The sequence below is a fragment of the Psittacula echo genome, assembly GCF_963264785.1.
Source record: "Psittacula echo genome assembly, chromosome: 1".
Lineage (NCBI taxonomy): Eukaryota > Metazoa > Chordata > Aves > Psittaciformes > Psittacidae > Psittacula > Psittacula echo.
Window position 1 is genome coordinate 46,189,714 of NC_137735.1, and position 14,640 is coordinate 46,204,353.

At 40.9% G+C, this 14,640-nt stretch overlaps 1 protein-coding gene across 1 annotated transcript in view; it reads left to right on the plus strand.

Annotated features, from left to right (window-relative positions):
• Positions 1-932: 932 nt before the first annotated feature.
• The window catches only part of PDGFC (platelet derived growth factor C), a gene marked incomplete at its 3' end in the record, with an annotated part of 129,316 nt that continues 115,608 nt past the window's right edge, over positions 933-14,640 (plus strand). The window contains exon 1 of the mRNA XM_080621143.1: positions 933-1,811. Coding sequence (XP_080477269.1) covers positions 1,694-1,811 — 118 coding nt within the window. The 5' untranslated portion in view covers positions 933-1,693. The remainder of the gene's footprint in view (positions 1,812-14,640) is intronic.

The following is a 14,640-nucleotide window of genomic DNA, read 5'->3' on the forward strand; positions in this document are numbered from 1 at the left end:
AGTTGCTACTAGAAATATGTCACTTATTAGGAACAGAGGGGATGTTTATCACTGTCTCAAGGGTTACTTTGGCTGAAGCAAAGAAACAGCTCAGTTATATAATGGAAAGAGCTGGGTCAAAGGATAAGAATTTTATATAGCGTGTGCTCAGGAGTCCAGCAATACAGGCTCAGTTTCTCTCTCGTGTATCTCGCACAGACAGGGAGTAAAACAACAGCTATATAGGGCGGTCTATCTAGTATCTAGTGTTTAGTTTTGTTACCCAGACCCGTCACGCAGTCGCGGTTCAAACCCTCTTCCAAGTAATCTAGAAACACCAGCTCCAGTAGAGAAGCTTGAACACAGCACCATCCTAATTGGTGCTGAGTATCAGCTACCCTTTCTGTCCTCACCAGCATTAACAGGGGTATACTCCTTGCCACAAATTTAGTTGTGATCTCTGGTGAAACAGCAAAAAGAAACCCAACTGTGCCTTCTTTAAGGGTACCACCTCACTGAGCACTGCACAGCATTTCAGCAAGAGAGGGACAGTTATAAAAAAGCTGAACCTGTGTTTCCATCTGCTCATATAAATGCTAAAAGTCTCATTTTAGGGTAGCCAAAAACCTACATCCAGAGTCTTTATAAAGCCTCCTCCCCGTGTTTTAGTCCCCAGTACCAAGGTCATGCTGCAGATGAAATGTTTAACTAAGCATCAAATTGTCAAGCACAAACCCAATTACCACGATAACAACCCAGAAAACAAATACCGGGAAGCCAGCACCACATCTCACCCTAATTACCAAACCCAGAAGTTGGCCCTGGACCACAGCGACCTCAGTTCCTCACCGGGTGTGGGGGGTGGACCTTCGTGAGGCAGCCGGGGGCTGGGGCGGAGGTACGCGGACTGCCTCAGCCCCCTGCGGGGAAGAACCTCTGAGGCAGCCCACGTACCCTCACCCCAACACCTGTTGCGCCGCCGTTTGGCTGTCAGAGAGGGGGCAGCCGCCGTAGACTGCCCCGCTCGCCTCTTCTTCCCCACCACCAACTTCCCGGGGTGTAAACAGCCGCGCCAGGTGCCGCCCTCACCGCGAGGGGATGGCTGGAGGGTGAGGGGAGCCGGGCGGCGCGGCCCAACTTGGCAGCGCGACGCCCGAATCGCGGGCGCGGAAGGTATTTCAGTGGGAGCGCGGCCTGCCCTCCCGCCAGCCCGCCCCGACGGCCGGCCCGCCCCTCTCCCCTGCGCCCTCCCTCGCCCCGCCGCCGGCTGACAGGTGCGCGCTTCTCCGCGGCAGCACCGGCCCCGCTTCCCCCCCCGCCTCAGACGGCCCCTCTGCGAGCCCCGCGCCCGCACCAGCCCCGGCTCCCGCCCGACACGGCCCCGGATTGTTTAGTCCTTGGGAAGCTGGTCTGGGTCCAGATTTTGCTTTGATCCTTCTTTATTTTTTTTTATTTTTTTTTTTTTTTTTAAGAGAGAGAGAGAAAAAAAAAGCCAAAGAAAAACAAAACCTGGAGACACAGAAAAGGGCTGTAGGAAAAAGTTTTGGATGGGATTATGTGGAAACTACCCTGCAATTCTCTGCTGCCAGAGCAGGCTCAGTGCTGCCTTCTCCCCAGCGGCGCAGCCCGCGCCGGGCGCTGCTGAGAGACGCCCGGGCCTCGGTGCCGCGCCACCAGTGCCTGCAGTGCCGGAGCCCCTCGCCCCGCCGGCCCAATGCTCCTCCTCGGGCTGCTCCTACTGACATCTGCCCTGGCCGGCCGGAGGCAGGGGGCCGCCGCGGAGTCCGACCTCAGCAGCAAGTTTGTCTTCTCCGGCGCCAAGGAGCAGAACGGTAAGGAGCAGCAGCTCCCGCCGCTGCCGCTGGGTAGCCCGGGGCAGGGTGGGGGCAGGCGCCCGGCCGCCTCGGAGCGGAGCAGCGCTGAGCTGTCTGGTTTGCGGAGCAGCCCGGCGCCGCGGAGAGAGCGCGGCCGCGGGAGAGGGAGCTGAGGGGCCGGGCCGGGCAGAGCGACCGGGGCTCGGCAGCTGGGGGATCGCCCGCCGCCGTCAGGGGTGTGCTGTGGGTAAAAGGGCAGGGGTTCGCGGCCGGCAGAGAGCTCAGAGCCTCTCTCCTCTGCCGTCGGAGATGCAAAATGACCCCCCACCTCAGCTTCCCCCCCAAGGCAACAACCCGCGCACCTTTGTACCCTAAATGCTTATCTGTTGGGGGGGGTGGGGGGTTCGGGGGCGTTTGTGTCTGCGTTTGAATGAGTGGTATTTTGTACGGGCTGGAAACGAGCTAATCCTGCATAGGAAATGAGAATTACTTTCAACTTTCAAGTGTACCTGAAATGTTTAGAAAACTCTCAAATGCAAGTTCCCTTGGGCCGGGGCTGCGCGGAGCTGGAGAAAGACTCCTTTCATACAGCAAGGGCAGCTTCGGGGTGTGTAATTTGCGTAGCCTCTGAACTCCATATGATTTACATTATTCAGATTTTTAAGCGCCTTTCCTCTTGATCTGCTATTATGAAGTAATTTTAAAGAATATCTTACAAACTGAAATGTTATGTACTGCATGAAACCACACTTAGTGTAGAATATCTAAAATTAAGGCCGTTAGCATGCATTCATGGAAACCGTGGTGCTTAATGTACGGGGAGGGGTGGTTTGAAAAATTGAGTATTTTGCATGTCAGCTAGAGCAAGCTTTCTCCCTGGGCACAAACCAACACAAAAGGGCGAGCTGGGAGCTCTCAAAACTCTCTGAACTGTAATGAAATAAAGCAGAAACACAGTTTCAAGGCTAATTCAATTCTCTCAACTTTGAACTTGGGACTCCCCAGATATAAGTATCCTATGTCATATCTTTTAATAGAAAGCAAAGTTTGAGACCACTGCCAATGCTTTAAATGGGTAGAATATGCAGTGTACTAGCAAATTTAGCAGGGGAAGATTAATACTGCTGTGGCTTGCTAATGTGATGATATATGGCACCTGCGGATTGCCAGAGCTGCTGATCAAAGAGCAACATGGGAATCAATCTCTAATCAGAGCAACTGTGAAGGGCCAGAGGAAAGTGATCAAAAGGCTCAGAGACTCAGCTATTCTGACAGGAAACCAATCAGACTTTGTGCACAGTACAGGAAATTATCTGCTCTGTGTGAGAAATCACTCACTTTCTACCCCTTCCCTGCTTACCTGGCAGTTACAGGCTTTAGGGCACCATTTTGAAACAAAATAGACTTGGCACTAATATACTGAAGTCTCATGCTGTTATGGTGCCTTCTGTTAAATTTGCATGGAGTGCATATGAAGCCAGTTGACACACAGAGGATCACCATTGCTGTGCTTTAACTTCATCAGAACTGGAAAGAAACCTGCTATGCTGTCAATCTGCCCTAGGAGGTTTGTTACAGGGTCTGTTACAGCATAAGGCAGCTGGTCCCTGAAGAGCCTCCAGGGTCCAACAGTGGGAAGCACAACAGTGTAAAAGGTAGATCGTATGGCATAGAAGCAAAACTGATGTAAGTAAGGAAGTATACGCGACAACACAGACTAGATTCTATTCACATATATCAGAAATGCAGCTGCCTTAGGTCAGGCTTCAAGTGGTTTGTAGTTCAATTTGGCATGCTCCAAGATAGAGTCACTACATCTTAGAACAAATGCAAAGCCGGGAGAATTATATTTTTAACATGCCCTGAAACTGTGTTCTGTGGTAGTTTACACTTACAACACTCGAGGAGGTTCTTATAGGTTACATGAAGTTTGCTTTCTAGTTGTTCAATTGCACAACTTACTCTAAAAATTAGTAGAAGTTTAGGTATAAGTAAGTACCAACCCCTGATTTTTCTTAACTGATTTTAATTATTTGGGGGATCAGTAACACTGGTCAAACCAGTTCTTACTTGATTTAATTAGGGTGATTTTTACACTCTGCTGCAATCTAAAGATTGTATAGCTTTTAGCTAGAGGCAGGTTAAAATTCTCTAGAGTATGAGAATGAGCTATTGCTGTTCACATGCCAAATTATCTTTGGTCAGGAGAGAGGGAGATTTTTCACTCACGCATTCTACAAATAAAAATTCTGTCCTCTACTTGTAAAACTGCTCAATGGCAAAAAAATTTTGCAGTAGAATGGATTACAGTGTTACTCAGCTGCACATGAGTGCTGTAGCTATTGCTTCAAGGTGATACTGAAGATGTCTATGACCAGTTATTAAATCGATGGGACTCCTTGTGTTACAAAGGGGAAGCATGTACTTAGGGATTTTTTTTTTTTTCTCCATAAATGATATTTATTTATTAGCTAAGTGATTATTAACTTCAAAATTACAATTTGACTCTATTTATTTGCTAGATGTAGCCATAAGGAGTTCTCATTTCTGCTGTATATGGAATGTCATTTTAGGTGGCAGTTTCCTAAATATTTCTTTGTAACTGTAAATTAGATATTCTTAGAACACAGTATTTTGCTGCCACCTCCTAGAAATTCAGTGTGATGGTTGTTGTGGGGCCAGTGTAGCTCTATTTGAAACTGCTTAAAACTACCTCCTTGTTTTTACTGGCTCTCTGTTACATTCAGATTTTCTTTAAGAGCAGGTTGTATTTGTAACTCTGCTTGACAGTAAGGGGTTTTATGTGATTTCTTCGATAAATTCATATTGCTGTTTTTATTTTGTTCAACTGAGTAAATATTCATCTAGAGGATCAAAGAAGTTTGTGCAACAATTTATGGAAGCTGAAGTAACAGTAAATGGTGTGTGTAGTGATGGCTCCCATTTATCTGAGCAGATTTAATTTCCACTATTCTTTGTCATGTTGAAAAGCAGATTATGCTTTGAAGGGTTTTTCTTACTTAGGTGGCTTTATCAGTTCTCTTATGGCTGGCTGATGTATTTATTACCATTTTTCCATACTGAAGTAGAGTTAAGAAAAATTCATCACTCGTTATCTTTCGAGGAGAAAACTGTATCTCTTGCATATTGAATTTGATTACTTGTATGATTTACTTGTTTCTTCTTTCTATTATAGTTCTTGCTGGTTTTGAATCTACTTTTGACCGCTGGTTTTATATCTTCATCCTGTTTCTGTAGTTTGGGAAATCTCTGAGGGAGCTATTCGTCAATGGAGTATTGTGAATGACAATTCTAATGACTTAACTCTGGTGGTCTGAGCATGCCTGCTTATTTGATATTATTAGTTTAATTAGATTTGATTACAACATGAAATGGCAAGAGAATCTAAGTCCTGTTGTCTTGGCTGTCTTAGGACAAGATGGTGGTAAATTTTTAAAGTAATTTTGCTAAGCTGTCAGCTGTTCTGATTTCTGTGAGAAAGATGAGGATATCTTTACAGAAAATAACACGAAAAACCCCCTACGTTTGGGTGCAATGAAGTGTATAGCTTATGTGGCATGTGCATTTAAATGGAGCAGTGCATGGCTTCAGAAAGCCAAGAAACTGAGGTCAGTTATCAACTCACCAGGACCAAGCAGTTGAGAGATATTAACTTTCCTGCAGGCAGTTTCAAGTGTGAATGAGCAGCAGTAAATAGAGTTGCTGAAGTAAATTTTAGAAAACCAAAGTATTTACTTGATTTCTGTTAATCCTGCAGCACAGGTAATGTACTGGTGATGACGTAGCTTTTGACCGGTCTTTCTTTAAAGTTACTTGTGTATCTCAGGCTATCCTTGGGAAAAGTTGGTGACTACAGCTAGAACTGAAGTGAGTAGCTGAAGTGCCAGAGGAAGCTCCTCTCATCATTTTGGCGTGTGTGTGGCCTCAGCACCTCCTCACAGCCACCAAGAGGATTTCCAGGTTCATGTATCTCCAAAGGGAGCTTCCAGATTATTCAGGGATGGGATGATAATTAATTTCTGATTAAGGTCATTTGACTCAGGCTGAACACCTGAAAGAAGCTGTGGGTGTCCAAGTGATGCAGTGCATCGAATACTTGCAGATGGAAATGTTGGTGCTTTTGCTTGAGTGCAGTCATTTGACTGCAAAATTATCTCTTACAAACCAGCATACTTTAAAGCAGTGGGAATAGATGCCACCTCCGCTGACTCTTCTTGAATTGATGAGTGGCGCTACAGTCTGTTGACTGCTGCTGGGCAGCAGCAATTTTCTTCATTTCGAGAAGATGAGGAAGTATAAGATACGAGCACGTGTCATCTAAAGGGAAACTTGATAGCAGTGCAATTTTTCTCAAGTTTAATCTATTTCTGTGTAGTCCAAGGCTTGTTTTGAAATGTTTTAAGGCCCTTTTCCTGGAAAGTGAAGAATTATACCACATCCTCTTTCGACTTTAAGCAAAAGCTTGTGGCAAGTTAGAGAAGCTCTTCAACACTGCAATAAATTGCAGTGAAAGGGAGTTTTAAATTTATTTTTCTGCCTTTGTAGTTGACTTCTGGCATATTGTGTGCTCTCATTTGGCAGAGTGCTGCTTGGGACTTTTCATTATCCTGCTGCTTCCCTCAGTTTCTTCTGGTAGACAAAAGTAAGGGATTTAAAAGCACAGACCATTTGCTACTTGTCCCAAGTATGTAGTCATTCCATTCTTCCCATCCTTCCTGTATCAAAGATACTTTGTTAAGTATCTTTAGTGGAATTTAAGGGAGAAACATGTATAATCTTCTTTTTGCCTTAACAGACTTTAAAGCTTTATGTCATGTTGTCTGAGGATTTTTAGTTTGTCTTTCAGTCAGATACAGAGTTTTATAATGGAAAAGAAACACAGGGCATACCTTGAGACACTGACAGCTATACTGCCAAAGGGCTTATGTTGAACTTTGTCTTCACATAAAACATAATGTCTTTTGTATCTTAAAACTTTATCCAAACCTTTTGAATCTAATTATTACATAGTCAACATGTAACAGCAAAGGACTAGTTTGCATCTTATAGCAGTGGCTGCTCATTATAGCAGAGTGGTTTTGAGGGGGTTTTGTTGCTGTTGGGTAGTTGCTGCTTTTGGTTTTTGCTGTGTCTGGCAGTTCCTGATTATTAGAAAGAGGACACTCTGTGCAAGTCCACTTCCCTTAGCTGGAAACAAGCCTCTTCAGTTGCTTTATAGATAGTTCTTGGCTTTACCAGAGAACCATGCCTTTGCTTTTGAGTCACAAAAGTGCGTGCCATAGAAAATACACTTCCTGGTGTATAAGTGTCTTAGAAGTTGGCCTGTACATAAGTAGTCTTTTAGCTGAAACCTGTGGGACTTGGCAAAAGTTACACAACAGAAAATGAATAGAGCTAACATGCAGAAATGCAGTTGTTTTAGTAGCACTTGGGTATCTATGGGTGCTTTGTTGTTTTGAAATTTCTGAGAAACTAATTGTACCTTAAAACTTACTCAACCCTGTTATTCCCTTTTAGGGGAAACTTTTGCAACTTGTGTTTGAATGTGAAGTGCTTTTATTTAAGTAGGTAAGTGAAAATGCATAATGTGCTATTGTGAAGCTAAAATACAAATTTTTCTAGAAACTTCATTAAATTGTAAGATGTTATTTTAAGGTGGCAAAATTTATTCATGACTCCATCCGTAGACATCCTAGCCTTGGGGTTCATCTGTCTTCTGATCTTCATTTCTTGACATCCTTCTGCTGAGATTTTACAAACATATCCTGAGTGTTACATTGGATTATTTGGGTTTAACTTCATCATCCTATAGCATACAAACCAGTTTTGTGTGAAGATACCCATTTTACAAAGCATGTGTACCAAAGCATCTCTAGCCATTTTCATAACCTAATCAGTTTCTACAGAAGTTGACTGGATGAGACAAGGCAAGACTCCAAACACTTATGAACAGAGTATAGGAACTATTAAAAAACTTAATGTAAGCTAAAGGAGAGAGCCCCCTAATTCCCTGGTCTCCTGCAGGCCTTCTGCATTAGAGTTAGCAAGGACTTACTTTCTTCTGAGCTTAATTAGTTCTGTTCCAAATGCTCCATCTTTGTTAAGCATGCCCACAATTTGGACTTTGACATTCACCTTGCATAGGTGTGACCATACATTTACACTGAGCTCATGGGCTGCTTGGCTTCTTGTCACTGTGGATTCCTCTGAAGTGCTGCTAGTGTGTGCTACCCATCAACCCTTGTCAGTATGCTTTTACCTTCTCTGACTAGACCATCATGAGCTGGCTGCAACTGATGTCAGAAGAACTCAGCTGTTTAGTTAAGTCTCTTTGAGCTGCTGACTCATTATTTCCCTGTGTGGCTGTTGTCTTTCAGGCTGGGCTAATTTGAGGCTATACTTCACTGCAGGTTAACTCTGCAGTGAAGATGCTCATGGTTCTGGTTCCTACTTTTGGTTTGGTTTTTTTTCCTCCTTATTGCCATTTTCATATGCAGGTGTTTAGGGCTGGAGAAGGAGAATGTGAATTAACCTCCCATGTACTTCAGCCCAACATGATTCAGGCAGAAAAAGCATTTGCACATGAAGTAAGAAAGTGTTCAAAGGCTATTTATCATGTAGTGGCATCCTTTTATAGTAGTGAGAATTGGAGAGTTGCAGAGGAGTAACCAGTAACAGTTTCTTCAATGGCAGTGTGCCTTTTTGTGAATTAATCCTCATAAATTATTCATTAATCTTGCTTTTCATGGTGAATTTATTTAAGGTCTCATTATAAAACCAGACATTTTAAGGAGATTCTTTAGGGTGAAGAGCGTCTCTGTTCCTCTACTCCCTGAAAGCTCAAAACGCGTAAATTTCTCTCCGAGTTTGTTAAAACTGATCATTAACGATTGGAATAGTATGCAGCCATGGCTCAGTTTGATCACCATTGCATGGATTTGTTCACATAAAGCGCAAGGTATACTCTGGTTCTGAATATAAAGCCAGGTGAAGGTGGTGACAGGGAGGCTGAGGCTTTTCTCTGGTTATGCTCCTTGTAGCACTGAGGCTGGAGGTAAAAATCTTTGTTTTGTACTCTGTTTTCAAGGAGAACAGTGGTGTTAGTTGGGTAACTATCCCTTTACAGTCCCTACGACACTACAGTTTTACTAAAGGAAAGTATGGGAGGTCTTCCAAGCTTTCAACTGTAGCTGGTGGTAACTGAGTGCTGGATTAAAACTCCCTTATCACCCTTACGTGGCTTTTCTTGAAATGTTCAGTCTGTCTCAGAAAAAGCAAAGAATGCCATGTGCAGAGGAAACAATGCTGCTTGTGTTTCCTGTACATTTAATTCCTTTTTGCAATGCTTCTGCTGTAATATTCTTACCTTCTTACAGAATTTATTGCCAATTCATAGTAAGAATTGTGATGGCATTTAGATGCTGCAGTTAATTAGGGAATTGATCTGTAACTGATAAAATGGGCTTCAAACCAGGTTCAGGCAGTAAAAGGTAAAGGAGTGGTGTCCTTCTCGTAGTTTCCATATTCTAAATCTTTAAGGTGTTACTCAGTTTGGCACATATCAGCAAAGTTGTAATTTTCTGTGAAGAAGTCCATGTGTAAAATACCAGGGAGTGTCATATTTGAAGAGTAGCTTACACTGGAAAAATGGTTTTGGAGGTTCTCTTAGCACATCTTCCAAGTCAATCCATAGCTGTTAATGTCTCTATGCCACCTTTTAAGCATGATTTGTATAAAAGCAAGTGAAATGGGGTAAATTACTTTGCTGGAAGAGGTACTGATTTGTGAAATTATGCATAATATCACTTGTTTTAATTGTTAGCTGTAGTCTTTTCCATGTCATTCAGTTGTACAGTCTTTTATTAAATTGTCATTTGGGGAGCTTTGTTGGATGAGCCATTGCGTGGTAGCAATGAACCCTTGTTCAAAACAGAAGCGCAAGTCCTAGGGGCTCCACGTTCCTTCTCAGATTGACAGGAAACCAGCACTTATTTTATACAATAGTTAAACATGAAAAAAGGCATATGGCACAGGAAATTCTTTTGCTGTGTGTGAAGGTATGGCATTTCCAAACTGAAAGTGTTGTTCTGACTACTTCACCGGTAGTGGTGAGTTATATGAGGCCACTTCCATCTGCAGACAGTCTGTTTCACTTGCTTGTGGTTCTGGGGCTCATTCAAATGCTCTAAAACAAAATAAAAGGAATGGATGTAATAACTTCTTTATGGAAAAGTCATAAAAAGCTACAGGGCCGTGTAAACAAATTGGGTCATTTACAAGATGTTTAAGTGATGGATATTCAGTCCAAATTCAAAGGTGTGGATTAGGTTTTACAGTCATCTTGACTGAATTTTGCCCTCAACAAGACTTTCTTTTTCTGCCAGGAATGCCTTTGACACTACAGATGACAAATTCTCAGAAACTGTGTTTTCAAACATTTCAGTGCATTCAGAGTAAAGCTGAGAAACAGGAGAACAATTCAGTAGTATAATTTGATTTTTTTCTAGGTGAATGAGGGGCCTTTCTTGATCCACATGGTTACACTGTAAAGCCATAGTGGAACTTTGTAGTATTCCCCAGGAAAATAAACTAAGAAGAGTTTCCTTTCTGGATTCAAACATGCCTGAACTAATTACAAAGCAACCGTTTTGGCTCTCTGCTCTGTTCGTATAAATAGGTTTGCACAGAGCCACAGCGACTGTGATCCAAGTTAAACTGCGCTAGTCACAGAAACTTATGTCTGCTCTAATTGAAGCATTGAACGTTATGGTGTGTCAACTCACAAGACCCTTGTGGCTCATTTCATCATTTGTCAGAGAGTACTGAAAAGGTGGAATGGAAAGAGAATAACTTAATACTTCTGTCTGTTAAAATACGTTCTGCAGGGTTATTTATATGCTTCAGTGTAAATGTAAGCTTATGTATGGACAATTTTCTCAAGTTTGGGGAAAGGGAGTTGGTGTTAGCTACTATGAGGTGCTTTTCTTCTCATGAGATTTGGTTGTTCAGCTTTGCTGTTACCAGTGCAACTTCAACTACATTTCAAAACTCTTCATGCACTAAAATCTGGAGATCATTTTAGAATTAAAATAACTGTTCTCAGTGCAAGTTTGGGGTTAGTTGTAATGAACTATACGTGGGTGAAGCTACCTATTTGTATATACAGTGCTAAATAATGAGCTGTTGACTAATCTTCTAGATGCTTGATACTGTGCCTGTGAAAATAATAGCTGTTACTTGGGAAGCATTTATGTGTAATAATAGTATTTTAAATATTATGTGTACAGTATTTGAAGAAGTCCTTCAGAAAGTGATTCAAATGAGTGTTGCATTGTACAGTGTTGACGTAAAAGGTTTTTATGTATATTATTGGCAAGTTGCTTGTTAAAAATACAGTTTGGGGAAGTGGTCTATCTTCAGATCTCAAGGCTTCAGTGTTGTACTACTGTTGTCTGTTGTTGCATAGGGAGATCCGTACCTGCAAATATTTCTGTTGCTTGTGTAACTGTAATGTACCTGAAAGTGAAGTAAAGCCTTGTAATTGACAGCTAAGAAGTAATGTCTCAAAACCAAACATGATTTCTAGATGAGGAGATGAAACTATTGCATATGACCTTACTTACCTAAATGCTACTTTATGAAATATGGCTAAGGATTCTTGTGGGTCTGCTTCCTTTTCTTTGTGTCATTCAAAAATACCCAGCCCCTGGGAGGACTGCATATCTCTACTCAGACTAGAGTCTAAAACTTGAAATACTCTAAAAGTTTCTAAGCACTTACTGTATTTCTTACAGTACTTGCTGGTATAGGAATTCACAAAGTAGTTACCATCAGTGTTAATACAGCCCTGTAGCCATTCCTTTTCAAGTGTTTCTGAGGAACAGTGTATTAGGGCTAAGGGTCTTGGCCAGTAGAGTCTTTTCGGCAATCTTTACTTATTCTTGTAAGATTCTTTGTGAAGATTGGCATGAGATATTGAGAACAGCCATCTCTTTGGTTTCTTCATTGGGGATCTTTATTTTATACCTGTTCTCAGTACCTGCGAGAATTAGTATGTGGGTGGGGAAGTGGGTGTCCTAGGCTGAGTCCAGATAGCAGAGAGTTTTTGAGCTCTTCTTCTTTCATCTCAGGAGAGACCATTGAGATCATCTTCAGTCTTACCTAACACCTCAAGAGTGCCACACCTCAGTAAAGTGAGTGTACCAGTAAAGAGGGCTCTGTTACTTAAGTATCTACCTGATCTGCAAAATTATCTTACTGCTTGTGGGGGAAAAGATGGTTTTGTGTAGTTGTCATGTAGAGATATAAACATGTTTCTAAAGCACGTTCTTGCCTTATCAGAAAGAATCTTGCGAAACTCTGATTGGCCTCATTAATCAAGATGCATGGAAAGGTACTGTGCAGTGATAATACCTAATTGAATAGTTGTTCAATCAAATGAGATGTTTCTGTGTTGTTACTGCTTTTAAAGTAATTATATTATCAAAATTTGCACCTGGTTAGCTGTTTGCATTAGGGAAAGTAGTGGATGATGTACCTATAGCAGATCTAACATTGTCAGTTTTATAGGATCTAAGCTTCTCTTAGAGATTAAGTTCGAGAATCTACAATGTTATCATTAAGAATACTGTTTCAAGGTTTGATCAATGGCTTTGCATAAAGCTGTTTTCGCTTGCTCGTTATTAAAAAAAAAAAGCCAAATCTTGTTAGTGGTTCTGATTCATCTGAAACAGTTTAAAATATTTCACAATAGAATGGAGGCTTAGTTTTCTTATAGGCAATTTTAACAGTACAGCATTTATTTCTAGCAGCAGTTGCTTAGTAGATGGTCTTTAATTACTTGAATTTCTAGTTATGTGCACTTGTGTGTGAGTTATTCTGACACTTTTATGTATGTGGATGTTTAGTGTATGTTTGTTCTGATTCCGTTTATTGAGGTGTATTATTTGGATAGATTGACTGTTCAGGTTTTTTCCCTTTCAGGAAGTACTTGGTAACTGTGTTCAGTATTTGCATTACAGATGAGAACATATTCTCTGTAGTTTTTTAAAACACACAAATGTTTTGAGTTGGCTTGGGCAAGCCATGGGGAATATTGGAGCTAAAACTGTTTTGACTGAATTAAAAGTGGGTTAGCAGAATGTTAAACAGGTTCCCAAATGTTCAATAAATGAAATAGCATATAGTTTAAATACTAATCTTGTATGTATATATGAAGATCAACTAAAGGTAGGTAACATGACAAATAATATTTACATTTCATTTTCATTTTCTTCGGTTTGGGAAGGAAGGACTCTTCCCTGCTTTTCTACATGTCAGCTGTTCTTACATTCGTTTAATTCCAGGCAATACAGACTGCTGAACATGTGGATCGTAGCCCAACATACAGCTTGGATGTGGCTGATACGCACTGCAGAGGGATAATGTCTGATCTATGTGGCTGCAGCTGGTTCATGCCATCTGGTTTTGGAATGTGCATGTGCACCCAGATGTTGCTAGTGAATACAGAATAGAGTAGCTATTGATTTCTGTGTCCTGTCACCCCAGCCCTTCTTTGGGATTGTAGAAAGCAACTCTATAATAAGTTTTTGGTTTTGTTTTCTCTCTTTTATTTTTTTTTAAAGTGACTGGTTTTACTGATGTGTTGCAGCACCCTTTATTTTTTGTTTGGTATTATTGCCTTTACTCCATTCCCTTGACTGGTTTAAGACTTCAGGGACAGCTACAGTGTAATGATGTTAGTTTTTAGTCACAAGTATCTGTTTTTTCAGTTGTATTTTCTCCTTTCTGTCATTGTTTTTCAGGATATCCATTGCTTTGAAGCTTGAAGTCTACCCTAAAGGCCTTTGTAAAGTACTTAGTATTTGTGGTAATAGATTGCTCCTACTTCTACTTTAGTCAAATCCTTAAATAAAGGCAATTCTAAACTTGCTGCTTACTATAATGCATGCTTTTCTCTGTACTAGCAATTTGTTGTATTTACTGTTCCCTTATGCATGAATACTTCCTTATACATAATGTGTTACTAGCTCTAATCCCTAAACTTCCCCACTGACAGTACTTTGGATAGTTATAAAGGAGGCAAAGATATATTGAGGAGTTGTTCACTAAGGTATGCAAAAACTTTCACTGTGTATTCCACAGTGAAATTCAGAGGAATTCCACTGAAGTTGAGATGTGATTGGATATAGTTACAAGGAGAAAAATTACGTGATGCACATTTGCAAAATCAAGCTGTTGTCATTAACTGAAAGCTTAGAAAAAAGAAATATCTAGCAAGATGACTACTTTTTCAGACTTCTGATGGTGTCTATAATTTAAGAAATTAAGTTCAGAAACTGTATTCATGTTTGCTACAGTGGTTGTGCCTGTCTAGCTGTAAAAATAACTTGCTGCATGTGAATCGCTTTCTTATCTGAAGAAAATGAAATTAATAATGTTTCAAGTGTAATAAAGTTTATTTTTGGAAAGTAGTATTTGAAAGATAAAAGCTAATCATACTTCTGTATTTCAAGTATTCTTTTCTAGTTTTTCATTCAGTGCCTTTCCTCAGTTAAGGAAACCAAGCTGTATGTAGAATATCAGGAGTTTTACCCCTTTTACAGTAAAATCGTGATGGACAGATATGGAAATCTGTAGAAAAATAATTTAATAAGAACTGTAAGAAAAAAAAAAGACGCTTCTTCCTTTCTGCTAAGAGACAAATGGTCTTTTCCACAGTTCACAGAATAGTTGAACAATGTTGGGTGTATTTTAATATAAAGAAGTTGTATACATTGAGAGGTAAAGACAGAAATAGGAAAAGGAAATCAGTGTTGAAAGCCAT